A 19,090-nucleotide genomic window follows, 5' to 3' on the forward strand; every position below is an offset into this window, starting at 1 on the left:
TGTTTTCTGAACCAAACATGAAGACACAACATTTTATAAGCTGGAGTGTAGTACCTTCAGAGACAGTCTATTACATTAATTGCATTGTTAGAAATTCCAGGGCTTGGGCGCGCGCGCGTGTGTGGGTCATATCGCTACTAAAAATGGGTAGCACTTCAATTATAACGGAGCTATCTATCATCACATTCTATTTTTACATGAACACTGTAAACATTTGATGTAAAGGAAACTAGGGCTCTTTGCATCTCGCGACCCGGCTACCACGTCAGTACCGGGTCCTCTCCCTCTAGCCTGGAAAGCCGACACCGGGACCGAGCTTTCCCAGTCGAGTACAGAGGAAGTGCACGCCTTCGCCGTAGACCTCGCTGGGTTTCTAGGGTAGAAGGTTGCGCTTTTGAGTGTCCATGGCAACGCGACGCTTCCACCTTCTGGAAGCTTTAGCTCCAGCTGCACTTGTGAGACCTGTCCGGGTGGGAGGGACCTGGGCACAGGGGAACAGATGGGGGTAGGCAGGGGTGGGGGCTGGGGAAGCTACTTGAAACATTTGCCCCAGGGATTGAGCTAAACTAAGAAAAATCGGTCCAAGGCTCAACCCAAAAGGATATTTTCATTCAGGTCCTTTCGCCCACGCAGGGAACGATGCCGCTGGAGGTGGTGGTGGAGCTGCAGATCCGGGCGGTAAGAGAGATCGTCGACCTCCCCTCCTTGCCCCCAAATCGGACTCTTTCCCCAGGTTCTTAAATGGCCCCAGATCGTTTTCACCACACCCTCCCGCCTCACCACACAGACATCCTTATCTTTTGGAACAAATCGTACCTCAGTCCCTAAGATTCTCTATACTGGTCTTCCCTGACGTCCTAACCTTAAATTAAGCTCAACTTCTTCCTACCTTTTTCCCCATTTAAAGCCAACTTGCTTCTTAGCTTTATCCTGAAATGTTCTGTTCTTTTAAAATAACCCTGCATTAAGTTCAAGAAGGATTTTCTTTCCAGGATAAAGATTTGTGAAAGGTTTAAAGAAACAAACCCTCTCCTTTAAATAATCAGGTTAGAATTGAATTTCAAAAAGCCTCATCAGTTCCTAGTAATTTCTCACCTCCACAGACCAATCAGGCGGCTCTGGCTTGCTAATTCCAAAAGGGAAATCAACCAACAACTGTCTTATAATCATCCACTGAATCTTGTTTAAGTGAGATACTGTGGCAGAGTGACTGCATTGTTCTTATTTGGGGACAGTCATTCATCTTATTTCAGTTTCCATTTTCCAGTCCTTCCATCTCTAGTGACAAACGGTCATGCAGCTTTGCCTCCAAACTGTAGGAGCTTCTCTCCTGGCCGTGATTACAAGCACAAATACTAAACAGGTTATGGCTGTGGAAAATCTGGTTAGCCTCTATACAAGTGACAAATACTGTGGTTTCAGTCCACATGCAGCTACAAAATAAAGAGCAGGATTTCCTGGATTTGACAGCAAATAAAACCAGGCTATATCAACTGTGCTACATCAGTTGTGACCTCTCAAAGTGTGCAGTAAGGTGAAGGAATTCTTGAGAAGCTGAGTGATAAATCAGTCTTTCTTCTCATCAAGGCAAAAATTAAACAAGTTTTCATTTCATTTCATTCAACATGATTGGTTAATTTAATTTTTATTTTTAAAAGGCATTACTCAGTATACAATTAATTGTGAAATCAGTTTTCTACCCTGCGATACTTAAGATGCTCCAAAAAAAGGGTGAATTGATCTGTGCTTAAAGCCAGCAAACTAGGCCCCAGCAACTAAGACAGGGACTTCCAGAAGTATAAATAGGAACCAGAAAGGAAGCCTAATTTTGAGGCCCCAATATTCAGTTTGTGGACTCTGAAAGAGGAAATGCCATGCTTCCAAATATCTAGCCTGACTATTGCTGCCATTAAAAATAGAGGATCTCTCAGATGAAACAATAAAGCAAACCAATTACAGTTTCATAGTTTGACTGATTCAGCAAATGGAGAGGTAGCCTATGTTGAGGATGTTGTGGGAATGCAAATGCTTTTATTTTGAAGAGTAGCTGTTCCTCTTTCAAGGTGCCTCTCACAATCAGAAAGTTTACATTTCCACCCAGTCAGAGTCTACTTGTCACAGCCATACTCCAGATTCCTATGTGCACCTCTATATGACAGGTAAAAGGCCACAATCCATTCTATTTATAAATGTCAAAATAATTGTCATTAAAATTACCTGAAGATACCACTTCCATAGATAATTTAAAAGTTCTTATTTTCAGGTAGAGCAGCATTAAAGCATATACCCTTTCATTATTCTTTCCTGGTCAAAGAATAATGAGCAGAGTCCATCCTGCATTTTGTGGTCTTTAGTCTTTTGATTTGGGGAGGCACCATGGATAAACTACTTTAAATGTAAAGGTCAATGTAAATGGAAATTTAGTTGTACCCCATGCCTGGTATAGCAGCAATTCCCCTGATGAATTTCAAAGTAAACACTGCTACCTAAAGTGTGCTGTAAACAGGGAAACAGAATTCCATATGAAAAACTATAATACACAAGCTCATCTTTCTGGTGTATATGAAAAAGCTTATGCTTTTGCATTGCAAAGAATCACATTATTTTCCCACTTTGTTACCTCAGTAGAGGAGCATTTTTCTTTATTCAGTAGAGATGACCGGCAGCAGGGCCCCAAGTCTTGCCCTACTGGTCCATTGACATAGTATGTGGTTAGACTACCCCCAAATTCTCAGTTCTTATGACCCCCTCAGCAGCTTAGCTTTCCTACATGAGGCGATTGTCTTATTCTTCCATTTTTTAAAGGGGACTACAGATATGTCCATCTTTAAGTGTTTCTTCTTCAAGTAAGTTCTTGGCTTGTTCTCTGAATGCTAAAATACACTATTAGAGAGTAGTGGAAAATAAATATAAATTTAAAGATCTTTTGAGGAGTTAGAGGGAAAGGAGAGAAAGATATGTACCATAATCTTCTCACCACCCTGTCTGCAAAGATGGAAAAGACATGAACTAAAAAAGCTTACCAAGAAAATCAGGATTGAGACGAAATCTCCCCAGCTATGGCAACAGATCTTCAGGGAATACACTAGAAAAACCTATGTCTTAGACTCTTAAATAACTAAGAACTAGGATTAGTATGCAGCTTATCTGCATGTATATTTACAGAATGAAGATCATGTTTCTTTTTCAAAGTTTAATTTACAAGTGCTATGTTGACATATAGAATCACTACAAAACACAATTTTTCTGATGTCAACTTTTAGAAAACAGCAACATTAATAATCACCCCAACCTGGTTTCTTTGCAGTTTTCCTGGAGCTATAAACAGTTGTTGAATGTATAATAGAGGGATTTTTTTTTCTGTAATACGGCTGTGATCAGTAATGGCCAGCATGTGCTCCATCCTAACAACCCATCAAGAGGGTAGGACACCTGAAATCCTAAAGGAAGCCTGAAATGTCCTAAGAGGGACAAGCGAGATGATTGCTGATTTATGTCAGCATGATGGCATGATCGCTTGTGGGCACCTTTAGATCTCGTGGTGCCATAATGAATGAGATGGTGTCATTGTTGGTTCCACAGTACAAAGAGCAAGGGAGCATTGTGCGGTGAGAGCCAGAAATAGTCCACGATGCTATACTGCATGTAGCCCATTAAAAAGCCAAAAGCCACGTCGGTGACATTGTGTCGCCCCAGCATGACCCTGGAGAGCCCTAAAATGAAGGCCCACAGTACCACCAGCACCCTCAGTGGAATGGCCAGCACCAGGTGGTTCAAGATGAATCGCGACACCAGGGCAGCCCTGGTGGCATGGCCTGAGGGGAAGGAGTACTTGTCCACCGAGAGGGTGACAAACATGTCCATCTGGTTGTGGGCAGGGCGACGCCTGCGGACCAGCCCCTTGAGCAGGGCCACCAGCAGCAGGTCCAAAAGCAGGGCGAAGAGCAGGTTCATCAGCACCTCGCGCCCGGCCCAGCTGTCGCTCCTGGACAGGCAGTAGAAGGTGCCCAGCAGCCAGGGGATGCCATGTCCAGAGATCTCCAGCAGCTTCATAAGGGGCCGCACGCTGCCCCAGGAGGAACTCTCCCCGGCGCACACCCCCAGCTTCTTGGACAGCCACAGGTCGATGGCCAGCAAAGAGCGCAGGGCGATGCCTAGGAAGGAGGGGTTCAGGTCCATGCGGTCCTCCTCAGGCAACTGGGGCGGTAGCGCCTGCGAGAGGCCGGCTCCTGCCAGCGGGAAGGAGCCGCGGCGGTGCACTGGACTCTCGGACACGCGGAGCCGGGCGCAGGTGGGGTCCGTACCCGATGCGCGGCTGCCGAGCAGGGACTGGAACTCGAACCTGCCACCGCTGCCGCCGCCGCCGCCATGGGCCGGACTGCCAGGGTTACTGTTGGTGCTGCTCGAGGCAGAGGCGCCCAGCGGGCGCCCCTCGATGTTTTTCCGAGGGCTCGGCATTGAGGCGGGCGGCCTGGACGCCAGGACCCGGCAGACATACAGACAGGCTCTCGGCCCAGCAGCCTCTTCCGCTTCCGCACTGCCATCCTGGAGGGGCGGGGAGAGGAAATAGCGAGAGGACAATTGTGACACCTGGCGGAGACATGGGTTGAAACTGGAATTCCAATTTGAAGAAGGAGAGGAGAGGGGAGGGTGTTATGGGAGGTATTTATGAGGAGTTGCGATAGTGGAGAAAATTTGACATCGGTTGGTTAGGGAAAATAGATTCCCATTTAAAAACAAAACAAAAACCTGTTCTGTGATTTTTCCCCTTGTTTTTAAGATTTCTTGTCCAGGGGTGTTCCTGCCCGGCAAGCAAGATGTGTACCTTGGGGTTTACCTCCTGAATCAGTATGTGGAGACAAACTGCTTTCCATCTGTGTTCCCTATTATGATTCAGCAGAGAATGAGATTTAAAAAGGTGATCTTAACTTTCTCACTGCTAAATAGAGAAATTGAAATTTTGCTGTCTGAAGATCATTTAGTGGCTTACAAAGAACATGGTTCTTATAAAGTTATTTTGTAAATTTTCTTTAAAAAAATTACTTGAAGGCACCTCAGCACAGTGCAGAAGCGTAGTTGGAAGACTTACTTTTGTAACCCAGGTCTGAGCTAAGTTCTGTCAACCTAGTGCTAAAAAACCCTTGTGATGTTTTCTATTCCGGCAATTCCCACGACATTTTCTAACTGGAGCACATAGAGCCTTTTCTGAATATTCTTGGAGATGTTAGAGACAGTTACGTTCCATTTATGACAGGGATAGTCAATAAACTAGTGGATCTTAGGAACAAACTTTTTTAGACTAAAAAAATCATGAAAGCTATAATCACATTAGTTAAATTCTGTATCTGAAATCCTGTAACAAAACAAGAAGTCTCCTTACACTTACTGAGCTTTCTTAGGTCATACCTGATTTATGTTCATGATATAGTCGAAACATCACCAATCTTCTTCCCACTATGAAATATTAACTTTATTACTACACAATCACAATCCTTTGAAGTTTTTGTTTTGGAATTTGGAGATGGAATCAGCCTGATTCCTTGAACCGTGATATGTCTGATGATTTCGTACCAAACAATATCACTGAGGTGGTTCTTTGGGAGAGAGAATGTGTATGAGGAGGCTATAGGTAGAGCCTATCACGTTTAAAGGTGTGGAAGGAGGTACCCAGAAAATGACCCATTTTGACATGAGGATGGCAGAGGAGACGAGGATTGATTGTCTACAGGGCTAGAGCCATATAAAATATTTTTATAAATTACAGGGTAAATTTAAATAAAGTCCACCAAACTGGTTGGGTAAAAGAAATGAGGAACAAATGAATATTGCCTTGGAACATAGAGTTAGAATCCAAAGGAGCCTACTTCTACCATTTAGATGTTGGTAGTGGTAAAAAAGTGGGTGGTAGAAATCCAGTCTATTTTTTCCCCCCAAGAATGCTCTTATTTTATCAATTTTAAGTTTGCCTCTACAGAAGATTTAAAAACCTTTTTTTGTAAGAAGCCCAAGGATACAAAATCATAGAAGCACAGAATGATAAATTTGTAATTGACCTTGGAGATCATCTAGTCCAACCTCCTTGACTTGTAAAAGAGAAGAGTAAGTCTCAGAGTCACATTCTAGATGCCACTACTGCTCTGTTGCAAAACTGTGCATGTGAGATTACTAGTCAAACAATCCATGGACTACTTTTCATTTAAAAAATTCAGTAATGTACATAAATGCTTTATTTTAAATATTTTATTTTTTTAGAGAGAGGCGGAGGAAGGGAGAAACAGAGGGAGAGAAAAATCTATTGGCTGCCTCTCACACGCTCCCAACCAGGGACCTGGCCCTCAACCCAGGCATGTGCCCTGACCGGGAATTGAACTGGTGACCTTTCAGCTTATAGGCCAGCTCTCAATCCAGGGCTTGTTTGTTTTTAAATGCTTTATTTTAAATTTTGAAAATTTCCCTCTTGTGTGAGCTGTTTGAGATTGTATTCCAGTTTCCAGTTTGCTCCTGCTTTGGTTGTATCTGTTCCATTCTTTTGCTGCAAGTATTTGTTCTATCTGTTCTATTCTCTAGATGCAAATACTTGCAGCAAGTAGCAAACACCTTTTCTCCTTGTACTTTCTGTGTAATTCAGAATTGAATGTTCTAAAGCATTTGGATAAACAAGAAATCAGTCCTAAAATCATACTTGAGAGTATCCTTAGACATGGATGAAGTGAAAGAATGTAGTTACTGAAATGCCTTAGGAAAAAAAAAATTACTCACATTTGCTTCATACATCCAAGTCAGTAACACAAAGTGTACAGGGGATTGCCTCATTTTTGTAGTTAAAATAGACCTGGCTTTGGATTAAGAGCAGATTTTAACCATGCTTAAGTTTAAACACTATTTAAATCAGAACTTGAGTGCCTGAAATCAAACTCTGCTGAAAACTATTTGGTTTATTTTTACAGGGTTCTAGAGTTCAGGGAGAGGGATATGATGTGCCTCTTATTTCAGTCCTATTCAAGACCCTTTTTATATCAAGGACAAAATATGTAGATTTTGCAATGGCTAGACAGGTATCGCAGTGTTTTTCTTGTGTTTCACGGTACACCGAAAACTTAATGAGTCTCTCACTCTTGTGAGTGTGTGGTTACTAGAACTTAACCTTTTTGTGTTACACATAGATAGAATTTTTATTTATGTTTCTTTTTAGCACAACAATTTCACGGCAAGACAAGTTATTCATTTAGTTAACATTTTATGAATATCTGTGGTATACAGAATGTGTGTGTTTTTTTTTTTTTTGATACTCAATACTTTTTTTAAAAAGTTACTGATTTTTAGAGAGAAGAGAGGGAGAGAGAAAGAGAGAGACAGAGAGAAACATCGATTTGTTGCTCCACTTGGTTATACATTCATTGGCTGATTCTTATATGTGCTCTGACCAGGGATCAAACCCGCAACCTTAGCATATTGGGACAATGCTCTAACCAACTGAACTATCTGACCAGGGCATGGTACTCAAGACTCTTTGAGGTTAATGCCCAGATGTGCTTTTAGCAATAAATTGTAGGGCTAGGTTAAGTTGATGCCATTTTGAGGATGTAGTAGATTCAGTTAACTTAGATTTTCTTTGAACTTTATATTGTTTTGCTAATTCTCATTGTTTTATAGTCATTTGTTGAACTTTTAACCACATACCTGTTACAGATATTTCTGTTGAATCCTAAAATATTATATGGCTGGATTTTATATGTGTTAATTATTTGGAGGAATGTAATCTATAATTTCTATAAGTATATATTAACAAAACTTAGAAAATTTATTTTCCTCATTTCTTTTTTTACAGTTATTCGAAAATGCAATAGATCCTGGAGCTGTAGCAGACATTTTAGAAAGTAGGTGAGAGAGAGAGAGAGAGAGAGAGAGAGAGATGGACTATTGTGTGTCTGTAATTCACAGATATAAAATTTTACTGTTTTCTAAGTTGTGATACTTACATGTTTGATCTATATTTATATTCAAGAGAGCCTGTAAAATTTGAATCATGTTTTTGTTTTAATTACAAACTCTTCCCTAGATATAGATAGAATGTACTAGAAAATACAATTCTGTTTTGTTTTTTTTTTACAATTAAATGGTTTTTGTGTATTTATAGAGTTGTGTAGCCACCACCATATCAATTTTAGGACATTTTCATTACCACAGGAAGAAATCCTATAGCCATTCTTCCTCCTCTCTCCCAACCCTAGGCAACTACTTACTAATCTTCCTAACTGTAGATTTGCTTATTCTGGATATTTCACATAAATGGAATTATACAATATGTGATCCTTTGTGACTGGTTTCTTTTATTTAGCATGATGTTTTCAAGATAGCAGATGTCATTACTTCATTTCTTTTTATGGCTAAGTAATGTTCCATTGTATGGATATGTCACATACTGTTTATCCATTCATCAGTTGATAGACATTTGGGTTGTTTTCATTTTGGAGTTATAATCAATAATGCTGCTATGAATATTTGTGTACAAACTGATTTCTGGATGTATGTTTTCAATTGTCGTGGATATATACCTAGATGTTGAATTGCTAGGTCATAAGGTAACTCTGTTTAATCTTTTGAGGAACTTTCAGACTGTTTACCAAAGCAGCTGCATCATTTTACATTCCACCAGCAATGTATAAGTGTTCCATTTCTCCACATCCTGGCCAAAATTTGTTATTATCTGTCCTTTTGATTGGCAGCCATTCCTGTGGGTATGAAGCGGAATCTCTTTATAGTTTTGATTTACACTTCCCTGATAACTAATGATGTTAGGCACTTTTTCTTGGGCTTACTGGTAATTTGTGTTTATTTGGAGAAATGTCCATTCAGATCCTTTACCTATATTTTAATTGGATATTTGTCTTTTTATTGAGTTGTAAGTTCTTTATATATTATAGATACAAATCCTATATCACATGTATGATTGACAAATATTTTCTCCCATTCTTTTCATTTTCTTTTTTAAAGTGTATATTTTATTATGATATTACAATTGTCCTAATTTCTTTTCCTTTTGCTCCCCTATCCCAGTACCCCACTTCCCTCCAGCAATCCCACCCCCTTTAGTTCATGTCCATGGACTGCGCATATAAGTTCTTTGGCTTTACCTTTCCTATATTATTCTTAACTTCCCCCTGGCTGTTTTGTACCAACCAATTATGCTTCTTAATCCCTGCACCATTTCTCCCTCTTCCCCTTCCTAGCTGATAATCCTCCAGATGATCCACATACCTATTATTCTTTTCCTATTCTGGTTGTTTGCTTCGTTTGTTTTTGTTTTTATTTTTTAAGGTTCTGTTGATAGTTGTGAGTTTTTGTCATTTTAATGTTCATAGTTTTGATCTTCTTTTTCTTAAATAAGTCCCTTTAACATTTCATATAATAATGGCTCGGTGGTGATGAACTCCATTAGCTTTACCTTGTCTGGGAAGCACTTTATCTGCCCTTCTTTTCTAAATTATAGTTTTGCTGGATAGAGTAATCTTGGTTGTAGATCCTTGGTTTTCATCACTTTTAATACTTCTTGTCAGTCCCTTCTTAACTGCAAAGTTTCTTTTGAGAAATCAGCTGATAATCTTATAGGCACCCATTTGTAGGTAACTCTCTCCTTTTCTATTGCTGCTTTCAAGATTCTCTCTTTATCTTGAATCTTTGGCATTTTAATTATGATGTGTCTTGCTGTGGTCCTCTTTGGGTCTAGCTTGTTTGGGACTCTGTGCTTCCTGGACTTGTATGTCTATTTTCTTTGCCAAATTTGGGAAGTTTTTCTTCATTATTTTTTCACATAAACTTTCAATTTCTTCCCCTTCCTCTTCACCTCTTGGCACCCCTATGATTTGAATGTTGGCACGTTTAATGCTGTCCCAGAGGTTCCTAAGCCACTGCTCATTTTTTTCAATTCTTGTTTCCTCATTCTTTATTGGTTGACTATTTCTTTCTTTCTTATGTTCCAAATCATTGATTTCAACCCTTGTTTTCTTCCCTTCACCATTGGTTTCATGTGGATTTTCCTTCATTTCACTTAACATAGCCTTCACTTCTCTTATGTGTTTGCCATACTTAAGCATATCTGTCAAGCCTGTGAGCATCTTTATCACCAGTGTTTTGAACTCTACCTATTCGAGGTTGGCTATCTCCTTGTTGCTTAGTTCTCCCATTGGAATCTTGATCTGTTCCCTCTTTTGGGCCATACTTCTCTGTCTCCTCATCTTGACAGGCTCCTGTGTTTGTTTGCCTCTGTGTCTTAGTAGAGCTGTCATACCTGTTATATTGTAAGGGGTGGAGCCTTAGGTATTCATGAGTATGGGGTGACCCTTTTCACCACATTGTGGCGCTGTGTGGGGGGGAGGGGTCTGAGAGAGAACAATGCCGCTTGCTCAGCACTTGCCCCTTTTCCAGGCACTTCTCTCACTTCCTGTATGGGACTGGTGCACCTCTCTAGCTGTTGCTTTGTCCATCGCTCCCAGAGTGGGCAGGTCTGCGAATGTTCTAGGACTGCGAGGGCCCTTTAAACAACTGAACTCTGCTGAGAGACTGGTAGTTTCTTCCTCTGCTCCAACCCTCACTGGTTTTCATAGTCAGAAGCAATGTGGCTTTATTTTTTCCGGTGCTGGAACTGTGAGGTGCCCTGGTCTGGTCTGGCACTGGGAACGCTCCCCAGGTGTCTGTTTCTACTTTAAAAAAATGTGTTGCTACACTTTCCACCGGCTAGCCACTGCTACTGCTGCTGCTGCTACCACAGCTGCCACCACATCACTTCCTCTCCGCCCCAGCTCCACCCCTCTTACCTGTCTGGATGACTATTTCTTCTTTATATCTTTGTTTGTTGGTCTTCCATGAAGCTCAGTTTTCTGGAACTTCTGGCTATTTCCAGTTTTGAGGTAGTTGTATTTCTTCTTAGTTGTGGAGGGAGACGCAGTGTGTCTACCTACGCCTCCATCTTGACTGGAAGTCCTCTTTTTACTTCCTTGGTGGTGTTCATTGGAACCCCAAAGTTTTTAATTTTGATGAATTCTATTTTATTTATTTTTCCTTTGTTACTTGTGCTTTTAATGTTATAGCTAAGAAACCATTGTCTAAGTGAAGTCACAAAGATTTAGTCTATATTTCTTCTAAGAGTTTTATAGTTTTAGGTCTTACATTTAGGTCTATGATACATATTGAGTTGATTTTTGTATTTATTGGAAAAATATCCATGTGTAAATGGACTTACAGTTCAAAACAATGTTATTCAAGAATCAATTGTATATAGCAGTATTATTAACTAAATTACTATTGTGTATTTTAAGTGTCTTCACTTTTAATATTTTGTGGGAATTATCGTTATTTATTTTTTATCGTTACATATTTATGTTTTAAATTAATTTTAAGATTTGAATTTTATTCTTTTATTTGTAAACATTGTACATGGGCTCAGTATTTCTAAATATATTTTGAACTCAGGAAATACAAAAAATGTTAATTTTATGTTTCACTTGTATAGTCATATAGCATACTATTTTAAGCAAGGTAAACCTTTATCAGTTAATGGATAACATTTGTATTTTGAATTTTTAAAATTGTAAGTTTATTGTTATTGAAGTGATTTATGAATATAATTTTTAGAGAGTAAATATTGCATTTGTTTTGTCAGTACTTTTCAGGGGATGAAATGCTCTTGTATAACTCAGTTATTGTCACTCCATACCTCAATTTATTGGGTCTAGAAAGATCTGAGTCATTGTTATAGCACTTATTGTTTCTAATGTAATAACTATTGCATTATTACTACATTTAATTCCTATTTAATTCCACTGCTGAGAATGCAAAAGTGGTTAGGAGCTCCTAACCATGATATTGTTCAAATTAAATGGGAATTAAATAGAGATGTTATGGAAGTTTTAAAAGTAGCAATTAATGAAAAATTTGGGCAGTTTTCTAAAGTATTAAAATCTCATTTTTTCTTTTCTAGGCTTCCTAACCAGGTTTGAATTAATACAGCTAGTACCTCCAGGTAATGTGCCAGTAAATGTATTTCTTAATTGGCTTAATTTAAATTTAAAAGAATTTTGGCATGACAAAATGAGGACTGGTATTTAAAAGTCATACTTTATATAATACTGTTTTTTGACCGCCAGTTTGTTTCATTTTGTCTACTTTCAGAAGTGTAACGCTTTGTATTTGGTGGTTATTTGATTTTGCTGGCTCAGCTTCTTTCAGGTTTTTGCTTTTGACTATATTCTAATTTGTGGAGTGTGTATGTGTTAGGTGCTAGAACAGGGTTGGCAAACTATAACTCCCAGGCCAAATCCAGCTGCAGTCCTTCTGTGTGGCTCATGAGCTAAATCTCTACAATTTTAAATATTGAGATTTAATTCATATACTATAAAATTTATCATTTTAAGTGCACAATTCAGTTGTTTTAGTATGTTTACAAGGTAATGCAACCGTGACCACTATCTAATTTCAGAATATTTTTATTACCTGGAAAGAGACTCTGTATTCAGTAGTCACTCATCATTCCTTCCTTCCCACAGCTCCTGGCCACCATTAATCTTTCTGTCCTTATTGATTTACCTATTCTGGATATTCCATATAATGGAATCAGATAATATCTAGCCTTTTATGTCTAGCTTCTTTCAGTTATCATGTTTCAAGTTTCATCCACGTTATAGCATATGTCAGTACTTCATTCCTTTTTATGGTCAAATAATATTCTTTTATATGGATATACTACATATACCAGTACTATTTTTTCATATGAATAAGTTTGCTTATCCATTCATCAGTTGATGAACGTTGGGTTGTTCCCACTTTTTGTATATTATGAATAATACTGCTATCAACATTCATGTACAAGTTTTTGGATAAGTACATGTTTTCAGTTCTCTTAGGTATATACCTAGGAGTGGAATTTTTGGGTCATTTCTGCGTTTAACTTTTTAAAAAATTATCATTTCCTTTATTATTTTATTAAAGATTTATAAAGAGAGCGAAAGAAACATCAATGTGTGGTTGCTTCTGGCGTTCTCCCAGCTGGGGACCTGGCCCACAACCCAGGCATGTGCCCTGACTTGGAATTGAACCGGTGACCCTTTGGTTTGCCGGCTAGTGCTCAATCCACTGAGCCACACCAGCGAGGGCTGTGTTCAACTTTTTAAGGAACTGCCAAGCTGTCTTCAGTTCTATTTTTAAATGGTTGGAAAAGAACTTAGAAATACAAATATTTTGTGATGTGAAAATTATATAGAATTCAAATTTTATTGTTCATAAACTTTTATTGGAACACAGCCACATTCATTCATTTAAGTATTGTTTATGGTTGCTTTCATGCTGCAATGACAGAGTTGAGTAGTTGTGACCATACTCAAATCCTAAAAATATTTGCTGTCTGGCCCTTCACAGAAAACATTTGTGACTCCTATGCTAGAATAATGTGACTTTAGGGGAGAACATTCTGTGATGTCTTTGCTCTGTGGTTTGTCTTGAATGGCTGGAGAACTGAGCTAGTAAGAAAGTAGGAGCTGCCATCTGGTGGTACCAATTCTCATACATAGTCTCTCAAAGTATTGGGTTGGCCAAAAAGTCCGTTAATTTTTTTCCCTAAAATAAAGGACATATTTTTCATTTTTACCAATAACTTTATTGATTTGGACATTTTAAGTATGTCAGCTATCTCCCACTATTGGCTTCTAGTGGGTAGAGGCCACGGTTGCTGCTGAACATCTTCCAATGCATAAGACAGTCCCACAGTAAAGAATTATTTGGCTGCAATGTCAATAGTACAAGAAACTTCGCAAACCACTTTTTAAAAAGTATATTTTATTGATTATACTGTTACAGTTGTCTCAATTTCTTTTCCCTTTGCTCCCCTCTGTCCAGTACACCCCTTCTCTTCAGCAATCCCACATCCCTTAGGTTCATGTCCATGGGCCATGCATATAAGTTCTTTGGCTTCACCCTTTCCTATATTATTATTTTTTAAGTATATTTTATTGATTATGTTGTTACAGTAGTTCCAATTTTTTCCCCTTTGCTCCCCTCCGCCCAGCAACTCCCTTCCCTCCAGCAATCCCACCTCCCTTAATTCATGTCCATGGATTGTGCATATATAAGTTATTTGGCTTCACCCTTTCCTATATTATTCTTAGCATCCCCCTGTCTATTTTGTACCAACTGATTATGTTTCTTAGTCCCTGCACCATTTCCCCATTTCTCCCCTGCCCCTCCCAGCTGATAATCCTCCAAATGATCCCTATACTTATGATTCTGTTCCTATTCTGGTTTGCTTACTTAGATTTTGTTTTTATTTTTCAGATTCAGTTGTTGATAGTTGTGTTTGTCGTCATTTTAGTGTTCATAGTTTTGATCTTATTTTTCTTAAGTAAGTCCCTTTGACATTTCATATAATAATGGCTTGGTGACGATAAACTCCTTTAGCTTCACCTTGTCTGGGAAGCACTTCATCTGCCCTTCCATTCCAAATGGTAGCTTTGCTGGATAGAGTAATCTTGGTTATAGGCTGCTTTTCATCACATTGAATACTGCTTGCCAGTCCCTTCCTGCCTGCAAAGTGCCCTCTGAGAAATCAGCTGATAGTTCTATAGGCACTGCCCTGTAAGCAATTCTCCACCTCTCTCTTGCTGCCCTCAGGACTCTCTCTTTATCTTTCACCTTTGGCATCTCAGTCATGATGCATCCTGGTGTGGTCCCCTCTGGGTCCAGTTCAACCGGGACCCTCTGTACTTCCAGGACCTGTACGTCCATCTCCTTCACAAAATTTTGGAAGTTTTCCTCATTTTTTTCAATTCTTTCTTCCTCATTTTGCACTGGTTGACTGTTTTTTTCTTCCCTATGTTCCAAATCATTGATTTGAACCCATTTTCTTCCCTTCGCCATTGATTTTGTGTGGATTTTCCTTCGTTTCATTTAGCATAGCCTTCACCTCTTTTCTTATGCGTCTGCCATACGCAAGCATATCTGTCAAGCCTGTGAGCATCTTTATCACCAGTGTTTTGAATTCTGCATCTCTTAGGTTGCCTATCTTCTCATCTGTTAGGTTGGCTATTTCCTCGTCGCTTAGTTCTCCCACTGGAACCTTGATCCATTCCCCCTTTTGGGCCATACTTCTCTGTCTTCTCATTCTGACAGGCTCCTGTGTTTGTTTGCCTCTGCATTTCAGGTAGAGCTGTCACTTCTGTTACATTGTAAGGGGCGGAGCCTTAGGGATTCGTCAGTACAGGGTGACCTGTTTCACCATGTTGTGACGCTGTATGTGGAGGAGGGGTTCGAGAGGGGACAATGCCACCAGCCCAGCACTCGCCCCTTTTTCAGGCACCTCTCCCACCTCTGCACCGGACTGGTCCCTCTCTAGCTGCTGCCCTGGCTGTCGTTCCCAGAGTGGGTGGGTCTGCAGATGCTCTAGGACTGTGGGGGCTCTTTAAACAAGCAGACTCTGCTGAGAGGCCAGCAGTTTCTGCCTCCACCCCAACCCCTCTGGTCTGCACAGTCAGACGCAATGAGGCTTGATTTTCCCCAGTGCTGGGACCGTGAACTGTGAGGTCCAGTGAGGAGCTGGGAACGCTCCCCAGGTGTCCCTCCTGACTTTTAAAAATGTGTTACTGCGCTTTCTGCCGGCCTGCTGCTGCCGCTGCCACTGCTGTTGCCATCTCTCCTCTCCACCCCGGCTCCGCCTCTCCTACCTGTCTGGGTATTTCTTCTTTATATCTTTGTTCGCAGAACTTCCATGAAGTTTGATTTTCTGGAACTTCTGGTTGTTTCTAGTTTTGAGGTAGTTATATTCCTTCTTAGTTGTGGAGGAAGACGCAGCGTGTCTCCCTATATTATTTTTAACTTCCTCCTGTCTATTTCTTAGCTACCAATTATGCTTCTTAATCCCATTTCTCCCTCTTCCCCCTCCCAGCTGATAACCCTCCAAATGATCCCCATACCTATGATTCTGTTCCTATTTTGGTTGTTTGTTTAGTTTGTTTTTGTTTTTATTTTTTTAGGTTCTGTTGTTGATAGTTGTAAGTTTGTTGTCATTTTAATGTTCATAGTTTTGATCTTCTTTTTCTTAAGTAAGTTCCTTTAACATTTCATGTAATAAGGGCTTGGTGATGGTGAACTCCTTTAGCTTTACCTTGTCTGGGAAGCACTTTATCTGCCCTTCCTTTCTAAATGATAGCTTTGCTGGATAGATCAATCTTGGTTGTAGATCCTTGGTTTTCACCACTTTGAATACTTCCTGCCAGTCCCTTTTTTGTCTGCAAAGTTTCTTTTGAGAAATCAGTTGGCAGTTTATTTATTTATTTATTTATTGTTTTTCTATTACAATTGTTCCTCTTTTTCCTGCATTGCTACCCCCCATTTCTCCCACCTCTTCTCCCACAGTCAATCCTCACCCCATTGTCCATGTCCATGGGACATTTATACTAGTCCTTGACTAGACTCTTCCCTTTTTTACCTCACTTCTCTCCCTCTCCCTTTCTCCACTGGTCACTGTTAGTCGGCTCCTTGTTTACATGCCTCTGGTTCAGTTTTGCTCATCTGTTTGTGTTGTTCATTAGTTTCCTGGCTTATTTCTCTAAGCATAATTCTCTCTAGTTCCATCCATGTTGTTGCAAATGGTAAAAGTTCCTTCTTTCTTTCTTCTGCATAGTATTCCACTGCGTAAATGTACCACGGTTTTTGATCCACTCATCTACAGACGGGTACTTAGGCTGTCTCCAGCACTTGGCTATTGTAAATAGTGCTAATAACATAGGGGTGTATAGGTTTCCTTGAATTGGTGTTTCAGGGTTTGAAAGTTTTATAAGCACCCCATTTGTAGGTAACTCTTCTTTTCTCTTTCTGCTTTTAAGAGTCCCTCGTTATCTTTAACTTTTGGCACTTTAATTTTGATGTGTCTTGCTGTGGTCCTCTTTGGGTCTAGCTTGTTTGGACTCTGTGTTTCCTGGACTTGTATTTCTATTTCCTTCACCAAATTTGGGAAGTTTTTCTTCATTATTTTTTCACATAAGTTTTCAATTTCTTGCTCTTCCTCTTTTCCTTCTGGCAACCCTATGATTCTGATGTTGGCATGTTTAATGTTGTCCCAGAGGTTGCTACATGTTTAATGTCCCAGAGGTTCCTAAGCCTCTCCTCATTTTTTCCAATTCTTGTTTTTCATTCTATACTGGTTGACTGTTTATTTCTTCCTTATGTTCCAAATAATTGATTTGAACCTTGGTTTCCTTTCCTTCACCATTGGTTTCATGTGGATTTTCCTTTGTTTCACTTAGTCCAGCCTTCACTTCTTCTCTTATGCATTTGCGGTACTTAAGCATATCTGTCAAGTCTATGAGCATCTTTATCACCAGTGTTTTGAACTCTGTGTCTATTAGGTTGGCTATCTCCTCATCACTTAGTTCTTCCACTGGAACTTTGATCTATTCCCTCTTTTGGGCCATACTTCTCTGTCTCATCTTGACAATCTCCTGTGTTTGCCTGTGTGTCTTAGGTAGAGCTGTTGCACCTGTTACGTTTTAAGGGGCAGAGCCTTTTCACCACATTGTGGCACTGTATGTGGGGAAGGGGTCTGAGAGGGAACAATGCCATTTGCTTAGCAATCCCCCCTTTTTCAGGCACTTCTCCCACTTCCCATATGGGACTGGTGCCTCTCCAGGTGTTACTTTGGTTGTGGTTCCCAGAGTGGGTGGGTCTGTGGATGTTCTAGGACTGTGGGGCCATCTAAACAAATGGACTCTGCTGAGAGTCCGGCAGTTTCTTCCTCTGCCCAAACCCCACTGGTTTTCACAGTCAGAAGCAATGAGGCTTTATTTTCCCTGATGCTGGAACCATGAGCTGGGCTGTCTGGTATGGTGCTGGGAGTGCTCCTCAGGTGTCTCTTTTAAAAAATGTGCGACTGGGCCTTCTGCTGGCTGGCCACAGCCACTGCCACCCCCGCACTGCATCCTCTCTACCCTGGCTCCGCCTCTCCTACCTGTCTGGATGAGTATTGCTTCTTTATATCTTTGTTTGTTAGACTTCCATACAGCTCAATTTTCTGGAACTTCTGGTTGTCTCCAGTTTTGAGGTAGTTGTATTTCATCTTAGTTGTGGAAGAAGATGCAGCATGTCTACCTATGCCTCCATCTTGGCAAGAAGTCTATAAACCACTTTTGTTACATTTGCTCAGTCACAGCACCTTCTCCATACACTACACAAATTATTTTTTTGTTTTCAGTTGTGTTACCTTTATTCATATTTAATAAAGCATAATATGCCAATATGTGTATTTTCTTCCACCTTCAATATTAAAATGACTATACAAAAGTTCACCAATTTTGATAAGTTTTTAAAAAATACATGCTGATATGACAGCTGTCATAGTACAGTCTTAACAAAATGTTTCAAATGATGTTAAAGACAAGTAAGCACTACTAGAGCCATCATACAGAAAAAACATAATAGACTTTTTTTGCCAACCCTATAGTTATCTGGTGACTTTAGAGTCTTGAGTGTGTGTGTGTGAGTGTGTGTGTGTGTGTGTGAGAGAGAGAGAGAGAGAGAGAGAGAGAGAGAGAGAGAGAGTATATACCTAAATTCAGAAACATTTCTAATTCTTTTCTGATCTTTGCTATTATACATCTTTTCTTTTTCCCCTTCCCCCAAATGAATCTTCATAGCTTTACCTTGTCATAAAAAACATACCCAATGATGAGAAAACTTTTATTTATATTTTGGTTAACATGTTTCTTGATCATTTTATCTGGACAGAAGAAAACAGATATGGAATTTTACATAGCATCACATATATTTTCTCCTATTATTAATTCCCCCATTGTGTATTACTGTCGTCTTTTTAAAAAAGCATAGTTCTACATCATTATTTTAAATAGCTATAAAGAGTTTTATTAATTTACTTATGGGTTTTTATATGTTTATAAACAGTGTGTACATACTATTTTGGTTTTTTTTTTCATTATACATTATTCCCTGTAGTTTACTTTGTTATTTTCAATAGCTATGTGTATTTCTGTAGTTTTGGAATTACCCTTAAATTGGTATTGTTGCGCATTTAGTTATTTTTTCATTTCACATT

General features: G+C 39.6%; 2 protein-coding genes across 4 annotated transcripts in view; one reads left to right on the forward strand and one right to left on the reverse strand.

The window, feature by feature from the left end:
• Window positions 1-593: 593 nt before the first annotated feature.
• The window catches only part of SPATA6L (spermatogenesis associated 6 like), a 53,129-nt gene continuing 34,632 nt past the window's right edge, over window positions 594-19,090 (forward strand). For all 3 annotated transcript variants that reach the window (XM_090275839.1, XM_090275838.1, XM_090275837.1), the window contains exons 1-4: window positions 594-678; window positions 4,781-4,918; window positions 7,829-7,877; window positions 11,978-12,019. In XM_090275839.1, the coding sequence (XP_090131965.1) occupies window positions 640-678; window positions 4,781-4,918; window positions 7,829-7,877; window positions 11,978-12,019 (268 nt within the window). In that variant the 5' untranslated portion in view covers window positions 594-639. The remainder of the gene's footprint in view (window positions 679-4,780; window positions 4,919-7,828; window positions 7,878-11,977; window positions 12,020-19,090) is intronic.
• Window positions 2,669-4,560, reverse strand: PLPP6 (phospholipid phosphatase 6). The gene has a single exon (XM_090275836.1). It carries the CDS (start codon window positions 4,456-4,458, stop codon window positions 3,565-3,567), a length of 894 nt encoding a protein of 297 aa, XP_090131962.1. The 5' UTR covers window positions 4,459-4,560; the 3' UTR covers window positions 2,669-3,564.

This window comes from Furipterus horrens, unplaced genomic scaffold, assembly GCF_987537825.1.
Source record: "Furipterus horrens unplaced genomic scaffold, mFurHor1.1.pri manual_scaffold_4, whole genome shotgun sequence".
NCBI classification, from domain to species: domain Eukaryota; kingdom Metazoa; phylum Chordata; class Mammalia; order Chiroptera; family Furipteridae; genus Furipterus; species Furipterus horrens.

Excerpts from the sequence above, each read along its gene's own strand:
- PLPP6 (XM_090275836.1), bottom strand. The coding sequence starts at position 4,458 with ATGCCGAGCCCTCGGAAAAACATCGAGGGGCGCCCGCTGGGCGCCTCT.